The sequence below is a fragment of the Urocitellus parryii genome, chromosome 13 (assembly GCF_045843805.1).
Source record: "Urocitellus parryii isolate mUroPar1 chromosome 13, mUroPar1.hap1, whole genome shotgun sequence".
NCBI lineage: Eukaryota > Metazoa > Chordata > Mammalia > Rodentia > Sciuridae > Urocitellus > Urocitellus parryii.
This window is the reverse complement of record NC_135543.1, coordinates 52,103,856-52,125,142: the sequence shown is the minus strand read 5'-3', so window position 1 is coordinate 52,125,142 and position 21,287 is coordinate 52,103,856. Positions and strand designations below refer to the sequence as shown.

The 21,287-nt window shown below is 38.6% G+C and overlaps 1 protein-coding gene across 3 annotated transcripts; it reads right to left on the bottom strand.

Annotated features, from left to right (window-relative positions):
• Nucleotides 1-1,952: 1,952 nt before the first annotated feature.
• Nucleotides 1,953-11,295, bottom strand: LOC113186910 (myosin regulatory light polypeptide 9). 3 transcript variants are annotated; one of them, XM_026394521.2, is made up of 4 exons: nt 11,189-11,295; nt 6,394-6,592; nt 5,779-5,940; nt 1,953-2,971 (listed from the first exon to the last, which is right to left on the bottom strand). In XM_026394521.2, exons 2-4 carry the CDS (start codon nt 6,575-6,577, stop codon nt 2,799-2,801), a joined length of 519 nt encoding a protein of 172 aa, XP_026250306.1. In that variant the 5' UTR covers nt 6,578-6,592; nt 11,189-11,295; the 3' UTR covers nt 1,953-2,798. The 3 variants fall into 3 exon arrangements, with proteins under 3 accessions (XP_026250306.1, XP_026250305.1, XP_026250304.1); XM_026394520.2 differs by lacking the exon at nt 11,189-11,295 and adding an exon at nt 10,971-11,090; XM_026394519.2 differs by lacking the exon at nt 11,189-11,295 and adding an exon at nt 7,672-7,787.
• Between the last annotated feature and the right edge of the window lie 9,992 nt (nt 11,296-21,287).

Below are 21,287 nucleotides of genomic sequence, written 5' to 3'. Positions count from 1 at the left end.
TCATGTGTTCAGCACTCTACACAAGTAGTTCTTAAAACAGTAGCATGGAAAATAACCTGGAAAAGCTGTTAAAAGTTTCTTGAGCCTCAAAATCCAGTATTATGATTCAGTGCCAGAAGTTGAGAATAATTTGCACTTCTGATCAGCACCCAGGTGATGCTGATGCTGTAAGTCACACCTGGTTCTAAACATTTAAATCTTCCTTAGCTGAAGTCTGCCCCTTGTTTGATAGTTTAAGTAACTGTCTTTACACTCATCAGATTTTGACTTCTTAGGTCTTTATCACAGAGCTCTTCCAAGTATGATCTATTACCTAGGGGTAGAGTACTTGTCCAACATGAACAAGGCCCTAGGTTGGGTTCCCAGCACCGCCCCCCCCCAAAAAAAAAAAAACCCACAAAGGGCTGTTAGCCAAATATCGTCTATTACTACTTCATAAACATTTACCCTGGTAAATGTAAGCTCATAGCTAAATCACCCTGACTATACTTTGGGTGCTACTGATCAAGCCTAGGGCTTCAAACTCTACCACTGAAGTATACTTCCTGCCTATACATTAACTTTGAGCTCTGTATTTAAGTTTCTAAATTGTCCTAATCATCACTAACCACATGTTGCTATTTAAACTTAATGTAAAATTAGGTCCCTGTTGTTTTAGATACATTTTAAGTGTGAAGATTATGTCCAAATGGCAACACAATCATAAGCAGGTGGATGGTGATCCTGCCACCTCTGGTTTGGTTTCATCAAAAGGTTTTTTTTTTTTTTTTTGGGGGGGGGGGTACTAGGGATGGAATCCAGGGGTGCTTTACCACTGAGCTATATCCCTAGCCACCACCCCTGCCTTTTAATGTTTTAAGACAGGACCTTGCTAAATTGCTGAGTCTGGCCTCAACTTGCAATCCTCCTGCCTCACCTGCTGAGTCACTGGCATTAGAGGCATGCCCCTGGATTATGAGAACTGTTGAAACAGTTTGTTTCAAGATAATTTTCACCATGAAAACATTTTAGGAACTGTCAAAGTCACTGTTAGTGAAAAGATGCTTTCAGCTTTTTATTGGCAATCACCCTGAATTAAGCAAAGCCCAGTTACTAAGCTGGCAGACTTATTTCATGCAGGCCAGATCATCCACTATTTCTAATATAGAGTGAGTCTTTGAACAGTTATCCAAAATGAAAATGGAGATACTGCAAGAGATAATTTTAGTAGTCCCCCGCCCCCAGAGGAAATAATGTTACTTATTCTTCACTGGAGATTTGTTAACTAAGCAGAGGTGGTATTTTTTTCAAGATTTTAGCACAATGGCAATAGCTGGGCAAAAATACACTTTTTAAAATCCTGAATGAGATTCATTCAGAGAATTAAGGCAGATTCTATAATCCTAATCTTGAAGGGGAAAAAGACTAGTTATTACTAGTCTTCTATTAGTATTCTATATAGCTGTTTTTACCAGGTTAAAGGATCTCCCTTTCTGTCCTATTGAGTACAAAGGTCTGTTGCCCACAGGCATTCACTGTTCACTGAATGAGGTAATGGTTTTCTTCAAGGATAAAGCTTGTTAGTAGTAACATAAAAAGTTATTAGAGTAATTTTCAACTATTTATCTTGGTAGGGCAATTTTGACTGTTTTCACTCAACTCTCCTCCTCCTTCAAATCCTTTTAAACTCAAATCTTTCAGAGTTTTAACACTTTCAGATTTTTTACACTTAAAGAGAATGAAAGTCTTCCACTCCCTGATTAACTCTGAAACAGTCCTGTTTTTCTGCAAATACCAGAAGTTATTTTTAGGACTGAAACAATGACCTCACTTTCCCAGGCATGTAGCTTCAGCTGTTTTGATTGTGGGCAGGTCAGGAATGTCTAAAATTCATAAATGGACTCATGATGAATCTCTGCATAAACAAACATGGTCTTTCAATTGGGGTTGCTATAGTAAAAAAAAAAACCATATACAATAAAAAATACTATATTGTATTTTAAATAGCTTGAAATACAACACAGAAATCTGTCTTTTGATAAAAGCATTTCATAGACTCTCTTGAGCTAAAATAGTTTTTAAAAAATAGGACAAATGAAAATTATGCTCAGTGACCTAGTCTATTTTTAAATGACATAAAATAATGTACAAAAGCTTAGAAGATCAAGTGGGGACACATAAAACCAATACATCAAACTTAAGAACTGAAAGCTACTACAGTGTCACTATATACAAATTCTACAGGAAATTATTTTAAAAACTGGAAGACAAAGTGCAGGAAACCTGATTAGGGCAGTTAAAATTATACTTCCTTGGGAGGAGAAAATAAATGTAGAGAAGATAGGACTGTTAGGAAAACCGAAGAGAATACAAGAGGGGTCTGGCAAGCCTATCATTTTCTGGGATTTACCTCTTCCATCTTTCTTTGAAACATAAAACTAAAACTAACAAAATCCAATTTTGGTAAATAATAAGTTAAAACAAGTCAGTATTTTATCATAAAGTTTAATCATGGTTCAGAAAAAATTGAGTGAATAACTTTCTCTGAAAAAATATATTGACTCTGTGTAGACTGCAGTTATTGGGGGTGAGGGCAATGGTAAATTAAATTACCCTATTTTCTATTCTGAAAATGACAAAAAGTCCCATTTCCAGTCTGATTATAAAGATACATGAGCCTCAAAATGGCTGAGAATAAATATAAAACAAGAAAGGCAAAAGCTGTAAAGCTAAAAGGCATGCAATAGGCTCTAAGAGAAAAATCTCAGAAATACCCAAAGTGGCAACAAGGAACATTTGGCTGGAATTTGAAGATCTTTTCAGTCATCTTTGTCTTTTGCTCCATGTTTAAGGATGCGAGTGAACTCAATGTAATTGAAATTCCCCTTTTTGTCAATAGGGGCTTCTCTGTACAGCTCATCCACTTCCTCATCTGTAAACCGATCACCCATGGTGGTCAGCAGCTCTCTCAGGTAATCCTCCTGAATGGTGCCTGGAAAATAAAGAACAGGGGATCAGAATACATACTACTGAGACAAATTACAAAGCCTATCTACACTTGACTACACATACTGTTTTAAGTTAAGAAACTGTAAACACACAAATAAATTAGATATGGGGTTTCCATCTGCTTTTGGCAACCTCAGCAGACAGGTGCCTAGAAAAATATCCGGCTGCTTCGCAGCACTGCTCTATTAACCTGCCTCCACATCCTTCTTCTGACCTCTTTATAATAGAAACTAAACCTATGCCCAAACAAAAGTAATATGGTGTGACTAATGAAACTAGGCCTCATGGCTCCTTGAAATGGCATGAATGGTCATGCCTATGCTACAAGCAAATAGCGGTCACCTGCCACATTAAAATCAATACCGTATCATGAATATCAATAAAAATACTTTAGTTGAAAGAATAGTGGAGTCCTAAAGCCCTGTTTAACAAGCTATATTATTTCAGGTATTACACTTTACCTCTTTGGTTTTCTCACATGTGAAAGGAAAATTTTAATGTTTACAAATCTAACTTATAATGATAACAAACATGGCCAAGCCTAGAATGTGCAAAAACATGGAATAAATACTGGTGCACAAAGTATGTCACTGACCCTGTGTTAGGTAATTGGGATGTGAAGGGTGAGCTGAAAGGTATGTTTTTTTACTCTGGGTTTTGTATATGTGTGTGTGCACGTGCACATACCCACTTTGGGGGGGTTGAACCCAGAGATGCTCTATCTCTGAGCTACAACCCCAGCCTTTTGTTTTTTATTTTGAGACAGGGTTTTCCTATGTTGCAGAGGTCTGCCTCAAACTTGTGATCCTTCTGCCTCAGACCCCCCAAGTAGCTGGGATTACAGGCATGTGCCATCATGCCCAGTTACTTGTGGGTTTTTGATACAAAGGTTTTCATAAAACCTGCCTGCCAGCTGGGCATAGTATCTATAGTTTCAGCTACTCAGAAGACTAGGGCAGGAGGACTGTGAGTTTAAGGTTAGTTTGAGCAACATAGACTCTTAAGAAAGACAGACAGACTTTGCCTGCCAAAAACAATAAATATATAAATACTTGTAAATATAAAACACAGAAACAAATTCCCAAATGTCACCTATGATTTACTTTCTTATATTGGCATTATTTTGGAATTTTAGCTTTGTGGAAATAAATTCTCATTTCCAGTCAAGTCATTCAACTATTCCATAACTAATTATCTACTGTGTGCAAGGGCTACAAAGATGGGAATGAAATACTTTTTAAGACAAAGAGCAACTACTCTGGAAGTGGGAAGAAATTGTAATTATTGGGAACAAGCACACAACTAAAATATAAAGTCAAATAGTGTGTGTGCCACAAAAGAGATACAGATACGTACAAGGAATGGAGAAGCTTTTTGCTTTCCTGGGAGCCAGGAAAAAATAGTAAGAAATCACAGGCAAGGCTCCATAAAGGATGAGACCATTGAGATGGGTATGAAAAACACATAAAACCTTTTCTTCTTTTACAATTTTTTATCCTTCCATTAAAAAAGTAGAAACTGCTCACAATAAATTCAAACAATACATGGGTGTCTTCAGGAGTCAAAAAGGTAAGCCTCCTCTGCCTACATTCTTCCTACATTCTACTCCTTCCAGAAATAAATTAAGAATCTTCATTGAAAATGCAGAAAGAAGAGGTGGTATGGTAAGAAAGGCAGAGGAAGAAATGATGAAAGTCAGCATAACAAAGCATAAATGTGTTTGGAAAGAAGTTAGGGAGACAATACAAGAGTGGAGGTGCCTTGAGAAGGCAGAAAGCAACCATACTGTGGGGAGCCTTGGAAGCCAGAGTAAGGAGACAATGCTGGCATCAGCAGGCCCAGACCACACCCAGCACTGAAACTAGTCTAAGCAATGTTCCTCCTCCATGAGTTGGGAATCTTGGAAAATATTCTCTTTGTGTTTTGTCTTATATGTACTTCTGCCAAAGGATCAAACATTTATGTAATTAAAGTGTTGTTTTTGTGAGAGTCAACTCTATACTAGTCAGTGTGCACACTGTCCTATTTCCTCATTTAGTCCTCACAACCACCCTATGAGGTAGGTAATATTAATGCCCATTTCAAAAAAAAAGAAAACCAAGACCAGGGTTGTCGCTCAGTGGTGGAGTGCTTGCCTAGCATGTGTGAGGCACTGGGTTTAATCCCTGGCACCACATAAAAATAAACAAATAAAATAAAGTTATTGTGTCCATCTACAACTAAGAAAACATTTAAAAAGAAAAAGAAAGAAAACCAAGGCTTAGAGAAGCTAAGTAGATGGCACAAAATTACACAGCTATTGTGTGTTGCAGAAGAGGAACCTGAAATCCAGTAGTCTGATTCCAGAGCATAAACTCTGCTTGGTTTATTTTTAAAAAGAGGTTAGCAGATTTAAAAAATTTTAGAGTTCAGAGATCCCTGGTAAGCAAACAGGTTTCTACTGGTGCCATAGACTGTGGCAAATACATACTTTACACAAGATTGTTCTCACCAAAGTTACTCATTCTACACATATCTGCGGGGAACCTAACCCTCTGGAATTAACATTTTAGTAAGAGGTAACCCAAGTTTCCCAAAGATATCTCAAATACAACCTACGAAATTTATAAATTACTAATATTTAAGGAAAGAGAGTATAATAAGTGATAAAGGCACTCCAAGAAAACCCTGTTCAAAAAAGTAGGGGTAGTATAAACCTAAAAGTTTTATCACATTTTAGGTTATTTTATATATCAGGTATTATAATTAAAAATCAAATCACTTTGTAATTAAAGATTACCTCTGACTTACCAGTAGCTTCTTCATCAAAGCAAGCAAAAGCATTTCTGATGACATCTTCGGGATCTGTGCCATTTAACTTCTCACCAAACATGGTGAGGAACATGGTGAAATTGATGGGTCCTGGAGCCTCATTCATCATGGCATCCAGGTATTCATCAGTGGGATTCTTCCCTAAACAACAACAAAAATAAAAAGAAGAGAGGATCATAATTTCAAGTATACTATGAAGCATATCAGCTATTAATCATAGTAAACATTTTGACAAGAAAGATGATCATTTGTACAGTTTGTTTTTTGCATTCATGACAGCAAACTTTTTAGAGAAAAAGTCTTCGGAATGAATACAGCCTAAATTAAGAATTTGGAGACTGTAAATATTCCATTAGGATGTTAGAAAGAATAGTATTGCTTCATTCTCAAGACCAGTGTGTCTCCCACCAACATACATGTGGCGCCCACCCCAATTCTGAGACAGGAATAATAATCTGCAGGTGTCCATGTGGGACTTTATTTGAATCTAATAGACATTAAATTGGCTTCACAGAGCTTTAAGAATCACAAAATAAACATGAAAGGCATCATGGAAATTCTATTCAGTATATTAATAGTAAAACTGAGCATTACCCAGTGAGGCAAGCATATCATGCAAATCTTCCTTGTCAATGAAACCATCTCTGTTCTGGTCAATCATGTTGAAGGCCTCTTTAAATTCCTGAATCTGTGATTGGTCAAACATGGCAAATACATTGGATGTTGCGCGTTGAGGGCGCTTCTTGGTGGTCTTGGTCTTTGCCCTTTTGCTGGACATGGTGGTGGTTGAATCCTAATTTAAGAAGGGAAATTCAAGAAAAACAAAATCAACATCCAAAATTATTTAAGTTTGAATAAAAACAATGATTAGCAAAAGTAAACTGAATTGACCTTCCTGATATGTTTGAGTTACTTAGAGATGTGTCTGGAGCAGGAGAATATCACTTGGTAAAAAATTTCTCAACTTATCAAAACCATTACTCAAAGAACCAAACTAAATGAAAAAAAAAAAAAAAAGACTTGGTTCAATGAACATTTTGTTGAAAGGATAATGGAAAAATATAGAAAACTGAAGTTAATCCACCTATAATTAACTTCTATAGACATTATCCTTAAAATCATGAATTTTTATAAAAGCATTTCAACAAAATTACATATCCCCAATACTGCTGGATAGCCTAACAACTGATAACCATAACACTAATATTTATAACATTTAATAACAATATAAGAATAAGAAACAAACCCAAAAAAACTTAGGTATAGTTCTATGGGGGTGCTGAGAAATATTAATTCATCTTTAGTAGGTCCACCTAAAGGTCTCATTCTATAGTGGACAGAAAGTAAGAAAGTAGGGAGACTGAGTGGTGGAACAGGTCTTCTCTCCTAATCACTATTCACAAGCACTATTCTTACACATTCAACTAACATTTCTCAGTGCACCTTCATTTCTGGATCCAAAATAGTTCAAGAAACATTTTGTTGAAAAGATATTGGGAAAATATAGAAAACTGAAGTTAATCCACCTATAATTAACTTCTATAAACATTACTCTCCGTTCAAACCAGTTTCTTGCATTAGAGCCATATTAAACCATTGATATTACTAAAACATCTAAACAAATCAGAGTATAATTTTTTAAAGCTTAAAGATTTTAAATTTAGCTTAAGTTTTAGAGAACATCTTAAAAAGCACAGAGATTACCTTTGCTTTCTAATAACCAAAATTTATCCCTACAAAATTTAAGTTAAAACTAATGTCTAATACATAAAATGAAAAGGCAATTTTCCTTTCAACACTCCATTTTTAAAAGACTATAATATTTATTTGAAGCTACAAATCCCATAGTCATCAGATAAAATTCTACTGTACCATGCTTTAGAGGTGATGTGGTTGAGAAGGTAGTCTGCAAAACCTCTGATCAGCAAGAGTAAGACACTGTATTGAGTTATATTCTTCTGAGCAGGTCTAAAATAGGCACTACTGATTTCACTCTCTGACCAGGATAACAATTTTAAAGCTTACGTTCTGAAAACAACATTTAGCAATGATGTGGCAAAACACTATGCCCTTGCTCTAAAAATAAGTCTGTGGACTGCAAAGAATGAACTGCTACCTAGATCTCAGCACTCAAAGTGACCCTTGGAATATAATGCTTCCTATGGGTTTAAAATGTTATTTTTTACATTCTTTCCTTGATTGAACTATATCACCCAGACTAAATTCAATTATGGAAATAATTAGAAAAGCTCTACTTGTATTATTTTTAACTGAATCTCTTTTTAGATTTTAGTTCCGAATTCCATAAAGGGTAGTCACAAATTCCAGCCCATCCAATATAGCTCTCCTTGCAATACACTGGAATGTATTCCTGGAAAAATATACCATACACAGCATAGAAATTATATGTTCCTCCTGAATTTCCTTTTATCACTTCTTTATGAAGGTACTTTTAATGACTCATGTAAGCATTCTTGAATGCATATTTTCTTTCTGTTAATACTTTTGTGGCGGGGGTGGGGACTGTAAATCTTCTTTAAACTGTACAGAATTGTATTTTCGCCTTCTATTCTAAATGTTGTTTTAAAAACTAGAAAAATTTATGGAGTATATTATTCCTCTGTCTCTTAAATGTACTCAAGGACTTGGCACAAGTGGTCAAGACCCAATGAATGGCATGCACTTACCAGTCCACACTGCTTTAATATTTTAGGTATGCCATGCCTTTGCAAGCCCATCTTTAAAAATAGTCTGTTTGGTATGACAACATTGTCTTTCTCTAATGATGCAAAAATGTCAGTTATTTTAAGAACAAAGACTGATGAGAATTATAAGTCAAATGGTTAATCTACAAAATATGCTGATGGGGGTCATCTACATACCTTTTTTAAATTACTTAGCTTGGGTTGTAAAGTAATAGATAAATAGTTTTTAAATTTTTGAGTATTTTCTATTATTTTAATCATGCATTTTTTGAATATGTACATGCATCATAAAATAATTTAAAAGGTAAACCTTGCAGGTGGTACATGCCTATAATCCCAGAAACTCAGAAGACTGAGGCAAGGAGGATGGCAAGTTGAAGGACAGCCTGGGCAACTTTTTCAAGGAAATTGATTCTGATCTATGAGTTTATCTCCCACCAGGAACCTGGAGCCTTGCAGCAAGGAATTGTTCAGATTCACAGTCCTTATTCCAAAATAAGGAAACTGGTTTGTTTTTTCCTACCAATCTAAAAGCATGGCTAAAATAAACACAGGTGGAGGGAATCAAGCCAGTGCTGTGATCAAGATCATCATCTTTGATATTGGGTGTCCACTTTGCTATGATTCTGGTTTGCTGTCCATTTTACTAACTCTCAAACAAGTGATGCTATAACTCTTCATTCAACAAGTCTTTTAGAAATGCACACCTCTGTGTCAGTCTAGAAAGTTAGGGTAAAATAAATTTGAAAATACTTCATACACCAGTACATGTTTTCTTTATTTAGGATGGATGGGAAGCACTTGAGATTTCCAAATCCAAATTTACAAGTAATGATCCTTACTTGTAAAGCTGAGTCCTTATTTTGGAAACATTTAAAAAGAATTTTGGCGGGAAGTGATATTTGTTGTGTGAAATTTAAAAAGCAGGGAGATTTGTAAAACAGCCTTCTTTAACATGCATGAGGATTTCAGGAATGACTGGGGAGTCAAGGGTGATCAAGAAGACAGTAAGGACAATCAGTAGCAGCCAAGACAAAAGAAGGTGTGCCAAAAATGCTTAAGATGTTATGGACTAGACCATGAGGTAGGAGGAGAACCAGAAAGCAGAGATCTTCAAACACACTTTCCCCAAACACCAAGGGCAACAGAATCTTTCAGATTTTCTAGAAATGATGGTATCTAAAGATTTTTGAAAACCATGTAAAAATCTATAAAGTGTGACTAATAGTTACAATTCTGGAGTTCTGCATTTCTACAGCGATAATAAATGTAAAATAATTTAGAAACTTTTTCTATAGAACTAATACTTATATTAAGAATACTCTGGGAAATGTACTATAACCTTTGATGAAAATTTCCTATCTTAAAACTGCAGAGTGTGAAAATCCAGTTCATATATCTCATTTAACCAGCACACTTTTTTTTTTTTTCAAACTAAGAGATTTATTTTTTGGTGCTAACCCAGTTTTTCAAAAGTATATTTGCAAGTTGGTTTTTCCGTTCCAACTAAACCAAGTTTTCGTTTCTTACAAAAACTTCCGGTTGGAAGTCAGAAAAGTTCTCTTCGACTGCCACACCCAAAAGTTCTTGCCACTTGACAAAGACAATTAGTTGTCAGGGGTGATTTGGCAGTAAAGTCTCTTTCTAAAATAAAATGCTTTTCTGGTTAACTCCTTATCAAAGGCCTTCCAGAACACGAAACAAACACCAGTAGTTTTAATCAACACTTGCCTTCTTCATCTTTAGAAATAAAACTTCTTACTTAAAAATGTTAAAATCTTAATTGAACCCACATTTCTGTACTGAAGATTTTTAAAGAACTGGCATATGCTTTCGTATACCTACTAAACTACTTACAAAGGAAACACTGACTTAGCCCAGTGTCTCCACCCAAAGGGAAATTGTCATTTTGGGGATTTCCCTTAAGCTGCAAACTAAACCCCAACACTCCTCTCTGCCAAATATCATTATAATTAGAAAAAAAGTTCTAATTACAGAAATGGACATCGAGCTGCGATTTGAGTTGGTTATTCCTCCTAAACAACAGCTGCAACCGGAGGGAGGACGGGGGCTGGGCGGGGAGGGCCACGATTTTAGCGCAAACTCCCTGGAATCGGGCAAGTTTACGTTAGAAACTAAACTTAGATCCCAGAGTCAGCTCTGCCGGGTTCGGGTTTCGCGGGCCCGGCAGACACCCAAGCTTTAGGCGCCAGCAAGCTAAGCCACATTTTCCGAGATACAAGTTTCAGCACAGGAGCGAAGTCTGGCCATCTGGGCCACTTCTGGCCGCGGCCCTCGACTCCACAGCTGGCCGCTGGGCTGAAAACCCGGGATCGGCTGGCACACCTGCCCAGGTGCGCTCCGGGCGCCGGGATCCCACGGCGGAGCGCCGCTGCCCGCCCCGCGGCCCCGCGAAGATGGGCCCCAGGAACCGGCCTCACGCGCCCGACCGCGAGCATCACTCACCCTACACAGCCACGAGAACCAAGCACCTTAGCGAATCCCTCGCTGCCTCTATCACCACCTTTCTGCCCCAGAGCCTCTGAAAACCAACACTTCCGGTCTCCGCTTTGCAAACCGGAAGGAAGCACAGTCACCATTCTCTGCCCACAAAGTGGGCTCGACTTAATGGAAAGGCGCCTAGGAGGGAAGTTGCTAGGGTGGTCAGCCGGCGAAATACTGACCGAGTGCACCGGTAGGAAGCATAAAGAAAGGGACTTGAAACATAACGGAATGTGTAATGGCTCGCTGGGTCTGATTACTGAGCTTCCGTCTTTGGTGTATCTCTACTTGATTGAAAGCGTTCCTATTCCCCCCTCTCTTGTCTGCGTTTGGTTGGGTCTGTCCTGTGGCTTTGCCTCTCGGCACATTCCAGGGCACGGCGAAGGGCGGGGTCCTACAGCCTAAGTCCTTGTAGGGAAATCGTCGAGAGGGCAGCTCGGCCCACGTGACTAGCCCTTGCTCCGCCCCCCGAGGGCCCGGCTGCTCCCTCTGGGCTCCAGTGCGCCTGCGTAGGGGTTGCCTGGAGCCGTTTCTGCAGCCACTTCTCGTGGCTGTGCGTGTAGCCCTTGAACAGACCCTGGCGGGCTATTTGGTCACTTTATGCAGTGTTTTATGAAGAGTCCACCCCTTCCACACAAGAATAAACATTGTGAAGTCCTAAGGCCCCCAGCCAAGTGCCTATTTATCTTTTTGACTCTTGACGGGCTTCCTAAGGTCATGAGTGGCTGAAGATTTCCTCCCTCTTAAGAAACAGTAGCTGTTATTTTCCCCTCTGACCATGATTAACAAGGAGAGCCCGAGGAAGGCAGGAAGGTGACTCTTGCCTCACCTCTTCCTATAATGAGGACTTGCAGCTTTGTGGAAGTAGGAATATAAAGTTGGATCTATTTTTTTTTTTCCTCAGCTCTCTTTGTCTAGTCCGGCTTCTTAACAATGCCTCTTGTTACTCAGCTTTCTGACCTCATCGGTGAACCTATTGTGTTGGATCCGGGAACTGAGACTCAGCCCATCACCCTGGCACTAAGGTCCAGTGACTAGTTTGGTTCTTGTAACCAGCACAGTTCTGAAGTTTGGGGTTACCCTGTGGTCTTCGCCTTCAAAGCTGACTCTGACTTGAATCATTAATCTGAAATGAAAAGGAAGATTATACCTAAATGCTGCGATGTAATATGTTCTAAATATTTGTAAGATCCAGGTGCTTTCCAGGAACTCGGGAGCATTACCCAATGACACATTCCGTGCTGGGCGTGGTGTTGCACACGTGTAATCTCACACACAGACTCAAAGTTAACTTAAAGATTAAGTCAGTGAGAGAAAGAAATTGCCCCAATTCTGTAGATGGCTGAAACAAAAGTGATTTGTTTGTCTAGACTTCCCGACAAAAAGATTCATGGAGTACTAGTTTAAAATACAAATAATTGGGTGCTACATCTTCAACTCACTGAGTCAGAATCTTCAAGGGCAGATCCTGGGAAGCCATGGATTTAACAGTCCCTAGTGACTCATCGGGGAAGGAGAACACAGCTGAATGGCAAGCAGTGGCAGTGCCCACTCCAGAGGGCTCCGTAGGAAGGGAACAGCCATGTGTTTTTGTCATTTGTCTTGGGCGGCAGAGCACGCACCTGCAGTGCTTCTCACCTCCACTGGGTGGTGGCCTATTACCGTGAAGATGGTCTTCCACCTGTGTCCTCTGGGGGGGGGGACCCTTCAGATCATAAGGAAGTGGACAGTTCGGTTTTCTTCCCAACTTGAAAGAAACATTTCTTTTGCTTCTCTAGTGTCAGATAATTGTCTTGTCTGTCTTCTACTCAATCAACTGGTATTACACAGCAACTGCATTGCCTAGGTCTGTGGTGGGGACTGTGGTTTACCCTGTTTTAAAATTAAACAGTTGCTGCCTCTGGGATGGGGTGGGCTGGTTTAGTAGATAAGGATGCAGAGTTATAGAGGGTGTCATGTATAAGACAGCTAACAATGACAGAGTATCATTCAACTCAAACTGTAGTGATCACAGACTCAAGTGGGCCTGTGGTGCTCATGATGTTTTTCGCAGTTTTGCAACCTCTCTCACACCAGTAACACCCTCTGCCTCATCCTCACTCTTAGCTGATGAACTTGTTCATAAGTCACTGAGAAAATAAATGACTCACACAAACTCCTACCCATCACATCTGCTCACCAGCTAACATCTGTCCCCAGATGTCCTTTCCTTGTTCCTAAAAAATTCAGTTCCTCCATTTTCTTGCTCATGTCATACCAATAATTCTGCCCTCTCCTGCATTATTGGGTTCTCTATGTATTGGATTATGTAATGTATCCCATAAGTGGGGAGGCAGAAGAAATCAGAGAGATATGTGGTAGCTTATTCAGAAAGAGGCGATGTTGTCGGCTTTAAAGTTGGAGAAAGAAGGCCAAGGAATGCAGGTGGCCTCTGGAAACTGGAAAAGGAATGAAAATTTATTCTCCCCTAGAGCTTCTAGAAAGGAACACAGTCTTCTCAACACCTTGATTTTATCCCAATGAGACCTGTGTTGGACATAGTACTACTATGAACATGGGTGTACAAATCCAATGACCTCTTAAATCCACTAGAATAAATTTTTTTTCCCTACCTCTTCACCTAACATGTCTTCATCAAGGTCATCAATGAGCTCCATATCCTCATAGCTCATTCTCAGTCCACAAATAGCATTTGACAGAGTCATCACTCCAACCTTTGAAACACTCTCTTCTCTTGATTTCTTACTTCCTGATGGAGACCCTTCAGTCTGTTTTGTCAATTCCTCCTAATTTCTTTAGTCATTTTTAGTCGTCCAAGAGTCAGTGCTTGAATCTCCTCTCATTTCTGTCAACGATCCTTTCCTAGCTAACCTCATCCACTCTCAGGGCTTTAAATATTGCTAATACATGATTGTTTTCAAGCATGTATCTCTAGCTCCAAATTCACGTCTATATGCTCTTTTGACATCCCCAAGAGGAGGTCTGATAGGCATCTAGATGTTCATACTCTGAAACTGATCTCCCCTTCTTTATCTCCAAAACCTGTTTTCCATCAAGCTAATTCTACTTTTAGTTGTTCAGGCTAAAACCCTTTGACACACCTTTACTCCCCCCACCCTTTTTAAAAATATTTTTTAGTTGTAAATGGACCTTTATTTTGTTTATTTTTATGTGGTGCTGAGGATCGAACCCAATGCCTCACACATGCTAGGCAAGGGCCCTACCACTGAGCCCCAACCCCAGCCCCAACCCCCTCTTTTTCTTTCATGTCCTTCATCCAACTGATCAGTCAATCCTGATAAGGTTTTTGTCTACTTAGGTCCTAGAATTATCTCCAGTAATTAGCACAACACTTTTGTTTAACTCTTGCAAAATATATCCAGAATTTGACTGACTCACCACCTCTACTGCTACCATTCTAGTCCAAGTTATTTTCATTTCAAGATTGGATTTTTGCAATAGCCTCCTGACAAGTCTCCTTGCTTCCTTGTCCTCCTCCAGTCTGTTCTCCACATAGTGATCCTTTCAAAACAGAAATTAGATCATGTCATTGTTCTGCTTAATACCCTCCCATGGAGTCTTATCTACTTCAGAGCAAGAGCCAAATGCCTTACAATGGCCTACAAGGCTCAATTATTTAATGTCCTGGGAACTTCTCTGACCTCATCTCCTACTTCCTTCCTTCTCAAATCTGCCCAGACATATTGATATCCTGAATGTTTCTTAAAGAAGTCAGGTATTTTTTTCACCTCAAGATCTTTGCATTTGTGGGCTCGGGTTGTGGCTCAGTGGTAGAGCACTTGCTTAGCATGTATCAGGCACTGGGTTCAATCCCCAGCACCACATTAAAAAATTAAACAAATAAAGGTATTGTGTCCGTCTACAATTAAAAAAATTTTTTTTTTAAAGAAGACCTTTACATTTGATGTTCCTTCTGATTTCCATTATTCTTTCTAGTATGTTCACTACTTGCACCTTCAACTCTTTCAAATTTTCACTCAGACATCACTATTTCTGAAAAATCTTCTCTGGTCATTCAATTTAACATGCATCACCTATCTTCCTAGCACCCCCGCTCTTCTTGCTTGATTTTTTTCCTTCACACTTATTCTGACATATTATACACTTAATCTGTTTACTATTTACCTCTTCTACTAAGTTCCCTGAAGAGAATTTTTTTTTTGCCTGCTTTGTTTATGGAAGTATCCCAACACCCAGAAAGTAATCACATTACAGGTACTCCATACATAAAAATGCATGTTGAATGAACACCTGGAAAGTAAAGTATGATCGGAAAACAGTAGGTATCTGACACCCATGGGGTAAGCTGTGACCATATCCTGAGTGACTTCTAAGCCATGTTTTTGCAGGTCAGTGGGATACCACATATTTGTCTTAACAGTGGGATTAATATGCTCAAAATTGTACTCTTTAAAAAATTGCTCCAGTAGTAGTTTGAAGGATCAGCAGAAGATGAGCCTGGTAGGAGCAATCAGGATTTCTGATAGATAACACCACTAATTCAAGTAAAGAAAAAAAGAGGAGAAATAGTTTGAAGAATAGGGTGTGGTGATTGCAGGAGTTGATGGTTATTTTTTGGAACATTTTGAGGTGAGTACAATGTAAGTACTGAGGCCTTCCTTAAAATGCAGCATAAAGAGACAAATATACATATAAAGAGCTATTAGGAATAACAGAGACTCTGTTGAGGTGACCAATGTGTACTTAATAGGAAATTCAGAACAAGATAAAAACCAGGACTTAGGTAAAAAAAAAAAAAAAAAAAAAAAAAAAAAAGTTAAAAAGGATAAGAGTTTTCTGGAATTGAAAGAGTCAAAATTCTTCATTCAGATGAAAATTACACTCTAATATCAAGCAAAAATAGATTAAAATCTGTTCAAAGTCATATCACAGTGAAACTTCAGAACATCCAGGGTAAAAGGCAAATCATAAGAGCTGCCTGAAAGAAAAGATAGATTGTCTACGGTGGAACAATGGAGGAAAGGCTGGCAACAGCTTCCCTCCAGCAACACTACACACTGAAGGTGGAACGGTGATGTCTTCAAAGTGCTGCGAGAGGCACCACGGGGTGTGTGTGGCCTGGTGGACAGCACCTGACGGTTCTTTCCAAAGAATTCTGGATGCTGGTTTCTCTAGAATTTCTTGGGTCTAGAGATCAATCTTACCTCCTATGATTCCTGAGTTGGATAATTAACTAAGGATCACAACATTGATTTCACAATCTTGTACCATGTCCTGAATAGATGTTTTGACAACTCACATTGTCAGCCTTTGGGACATCACCAAAATTCTGAGCTAATAGGAACATTCATATCATGAATGTCCTATTGAAAAACATTAAACTGAAAACATTATCTTGAAAAACATTAAATAATTTTGAATTCTTCTCTACCTTCTCATGTATGTTTGACTTGCTTCCCAACTACCTTGCAAACATATTCTGTTACTTTTATAATGGTTCAGTAGAATTTCTGAATGTATACTTTTAGCAACAATAATCAAATAATACATTTTTATTGTTATTATTCTTTTGGGGGCACATCTTATGAGCCAGGCTTTCTGCTAAGCCTTTTATCAACATTTCCTCTCATTAACATTACTTGCAATGTACTGTCACTCCCATCCTCCATTTTACAAATGAGGGACCTGGTCCTTTAAGAGCCCGGAGACCTGCTCATCGTCACATGTAGATAAGAGGAAAACACAGGAATCTGACACAGGTCTGTAGGACTTCAGAGCTTGAGCTTTCAGCCTTTGTGTCATATTGATTGGCAAAGCATGCTCACTATTAAGAAGAATGACCCTTTAATTTGGAGTGGAAATATTTACACAAAATGTTGACTCTTTTAGTCAACCTTCTGTTACTGTAACAAAATACTTACGGTAATCAACTTAAAAGGAGGGAAGGTTTATTTTGGCTTATGATTTCAGAGGTTGCAGTCCACGGGCATTGGCCCTGTCGCTTTGGGCCTGTGGTGGCAATGTGTCATGGTAAGAGCATGTAGGAGGCTTTTTACCTCATGGTGGCCAGGAAGCAAGAAGAGAGGAAAGAGGGGGCCAGAATCCAAATATCCTCTTAAAGATCATACCACTAGCCAGAGTTTCTCCCACTAGGACCCACTCTTAAGGGTTCTACCACTTCCCAATAATTCCATGAGCTGGGGACCAAGCTTTCAATGCATGAGCCTTGGGAACACTTATCTGGCATTGACTTATTTCTGTGTTGTTGTTTTTTTTTCCTCTCTCCAGGGAAAGAGACTCTGTGATCTCTTGTGTAATTTTCTAGCAAGGCTTAATTCCACTGAAATAAGTGTCTTGGGAAAATAACTACTTTGCCAGCCACCTGTAAGTGTATTGGGATTTGAACTTGAGTTTTCCCTGCAGAAATAATAAATAACAGTAATTTCCACTGACAGTTTGCATTTTACATAACTTGTCAACATTTCACTTGGAATACCTCCCTTTTCATTGCCTCCCCCCCACCAAGAGTGCCACATCAGTAAAGCAAGCATCAAAGCACTAGCTTTGCTGTGCAACCTGGTAATCTCCAAAAGACCAAAGAGCCAGAGGCTAAGTCTGAAGTGGCTACAATTTATTACCTAAAGAACCATGATAGTAAGGTGGCCCTAATTCTCCAAAGTGCCTTATTCTGCTTGTATTTCCACTACATTTCAGAATACCAGGCACATCATATGTGCTCAATAAAACCTCAGTTAAGACTCTATATTTAACTTTGAGATAAAGACAGTAGAAATAAAATTAGGGTGTTTGGGGAAGTGGTAAATGGGGAAAGGAATTTTGTGTTGAAACTCAACCAGCTGAATGTAATCAAATTTCTGTATCAACTGCTAGGTCCAGAGTGAAATTTTCTTGGTACATAGGTGGCCAGATCAGCCACAAACAGGTTAGGTCTTGTTCCGATACACAGGCCTAATAAAAATTATTTTCCAAGGCAGGGTAAGAGACAATGAATAAAATCTTTAGTATTACTATGTTGGTTCTTAAAAAGTATACTCTTTTTATATAAAATGCCTCATTAAGTTCCTTTCCTTAACATAACTTCATAATAATAGAAAGGAACAAAATTTCAGATCTCCAAGCCAGATGGTACAAAGTTTAAAAACAGAAAGATTGGCTAACAAGTGAAAAAATATTAATGGAAATAGATTAGAAACTACAGAGCTTAACACATGATTCTCCAAGTGTAATAAACAATGGTGAAAGAAATAATTTTTAATGAAATACAATTGAAAAACAGAATATGAAAATTGAGACTAACTTAATCTCACGTAGTGTGTACCACGCACGATTAAATGTAAGTGAGTTATAGTTGAGCACAAAGCACAATAAGTCGAATGAGATAGAATTGTGTAAGTACTTTGTTGGGGAGAATATAGATATTTTTAATGGCTTTAAACCAAGGTGTCATTGGCCACAATATGCTATGCTTATTTAAACTGCACAATGTGACAAGTTTTGACATATGCATCTACTTGTGAAACTGTAACCACGATCAAGATCATGAAATATGCATCACCCCCAAGTTTCTTCATCCCCTTTGTGGTCCATCCCTACCCACTGTTCTCATTTCTCCCCCACCCCAACCCCAGGCAACCACTGATCTGCTTTCTGTCAGTATATTTGACATGTATTTCAGTTTGGGGTGAAAGTGTTACTGATTATTTAATTGATGAATCTACTTATGTGAAAGTCAGAATGTAATGGGAAAAAGTAAGGGAAGAATTGAATGGAAGTTTTTTGTGATGACAAATAAATGTTTAATAGCCAGACTATACAAGATTTAATAGATTATTTTTGCTTGCTTGATAGCAAGGAATTTAGAAACACAGTCCAGATAGCTCAAGAAAAAGGGTACATATTTTAGGGGTACACGTGAACTGGATGATCTATACTGGAGAGTTGCTAAAAACAGGTAGCTTGAGGGATTGGCCGCTTGGTTTCTCTCTATGGGTCCAAGGGCCATTTTCTCATTGCACTGATGGTTTTTTTTTTTTTTTTTTTTTTTTTTTAAAGAGAGAGTGAGAGAGGAGAGAGAGAGAGAGAATTTTTAATATTTATTTTTTTTTAGTTCTCGGCGGACACAACATCTTTGTTGGTATGTGGTGCTGAGGATCGAGCCCGGGCCGCACGCATGCCAGGCGAGCGCGCTACCGCTGAGCCACATCTCCAGCCCCTGCACTGATGGTTTTTGAAGCACATCAATTTTGTTACTGTATACCAACTGTCCTTCTATAACTTCAGTTTATGGTCCCTCGTAAGTTCAGTTTGGTGGCTTGCTCACTGTCTAGAGATTCCACATATATACCCAAGACATCTTTTGACTCAGCCTTTTTGACTTTTGTTCCTATTAAGTGTCTTGACACTCAGTATTTCCAAATTTAAATTCTCAAGGGAGTATGTGACTGGCTCACCTTTTTGGCTCAGACCATTGACTGTAGGTTGCTGGTTAGAAGAAATACCTTAGTTACCTTTGGATCAGAAAGGATCCATCATCACCTGTGGTCCCAGAGCAGGAGGCATATAGTACTAAACACCTACAGGTACTGTGAGCAGGGCAGAATTCCTCAGGAAGGGATGTGAGTAGGACAGGTATTGAGCACTTACCTGTCTAGTAAAGAGAATGGATCATTAGAGCTGATTGGAACTGAATTCAAATCCCAGCTCCAATATTTACTATCTTTGTGACTTTGGATGGCTTACCTAACCTCTCTGAACCATAGTTTTTATTTTTGTGTGTTTGTTTTTGATTTTATTTTTTTTTCATTTGTAACTTGGGGATCATAACTAATATTTAATTTTTTGTAAAAAATTAAAATAATGTCTGTAAAGCATTGGTATAATATTCAGAATACAGCAGGTCTTAACTAATGGTGGCTGTTGTATTACTATTTTAAGAGACTCGTAATGTTCTCAAGAAAAATAATCTGTATGGCAGAGGTAAAAAGATAACTCACTCAAGAGAAAGGCCAAATAGCAAACATTTAAGGAAATGTTCAGTATCACAAATAATTTTAAAATGCAATTAAAAATAAATATTTCCCCCATTTGTTAAACTTGCCAAAAAATAAAAAATAAAAGTCAAACATCCTAATATTGGTGGGGCAATGAGGAAAGAGAACATTCATATTAGGTTAGTAGCATTGTAGATGAACCTAATTATTCCAAATAGCAATTTGTTAAAACATACTCTTTGATTCATAGTATCTTCTGGGAAAAATATTTCCCAAGGAGATAATTGGAAAGGAAAACTTCTATTTGTACAAATATTTATAGCTTTCTTTTTTAATTTAGAGGCTTTCATAATTTTAGAATTGAAAGAGACTTAAGAGATGATCTTCCTCTTGGGTTGCATGTCAGAGTCATTTAGGAACTTTTAAGAAACACTCACGTCCCAAGTCAGTGACTCTGAGTTAATTGTCCTGGAATATGGCCTGCTCCTGAGTACTGTTGAAAGCTCCTCGGGTGACTCTAATGTGCAGCCAGGAGGGAGCGACACTCTTCTAGTCCCACTCCCTATGGAGGAAGCAATAGCCAGAGAGGTTAACCCTACCCCCACCCCAAAGAACACACTTAGGAGGGATAGAATAAAAATGAAGATGTTCCTAATGCCCGGTTCCAACGTCGAGTGCTGGGAGATGTCTGGAAATATCCCCCTGCTCTGTATTTAGAGACCAGGTAACAAATTATGGTAGAGTAGTACAGTGGCTCATTAATTGTGATTGAGAGGAGATGGTGTCCATTTTGGGGAGACAGCTCCCCATGGCTCTCTTATGTTCTGCTCATCTTCTAAGTGAGGTGCTAGTTTCCTTTGGTCCCAAACCAGCTTTTCAGGGATGTTTGTGTACTGAACAGCCTTTGAAGATAAAGTGTCTCCCTCCAGGGCAAAAAGCAGAGGTGCTCACTGTCTGGTGTAATCAAGATAATGCCTCCCTCTGCAGCAAAGAGGAGGTACCCTTGATGCTCATTATAAAGTCTACAGGTTTCCTGAGCTCAAGATGCTTTTTCTTGTAAAGCAGCCACTGTGTGGATAGGTATCACCTGGTCTTCAAGTGGTTTCCCTGTGGGAACTGGGGGGCCAGCAAGCAGTAAAGAATATGCTCTGGCCACTGCTTCTGCTGGGAATAATAAGGCCCTCTTGACTCTGAGTTGTCCTTTACATACATTTTCCATTTTTCTTTTTTGAGCGACTATTTACCAAATTCTTATTATGTGTCAGGAGCTACGTACTGGGAGTACTTA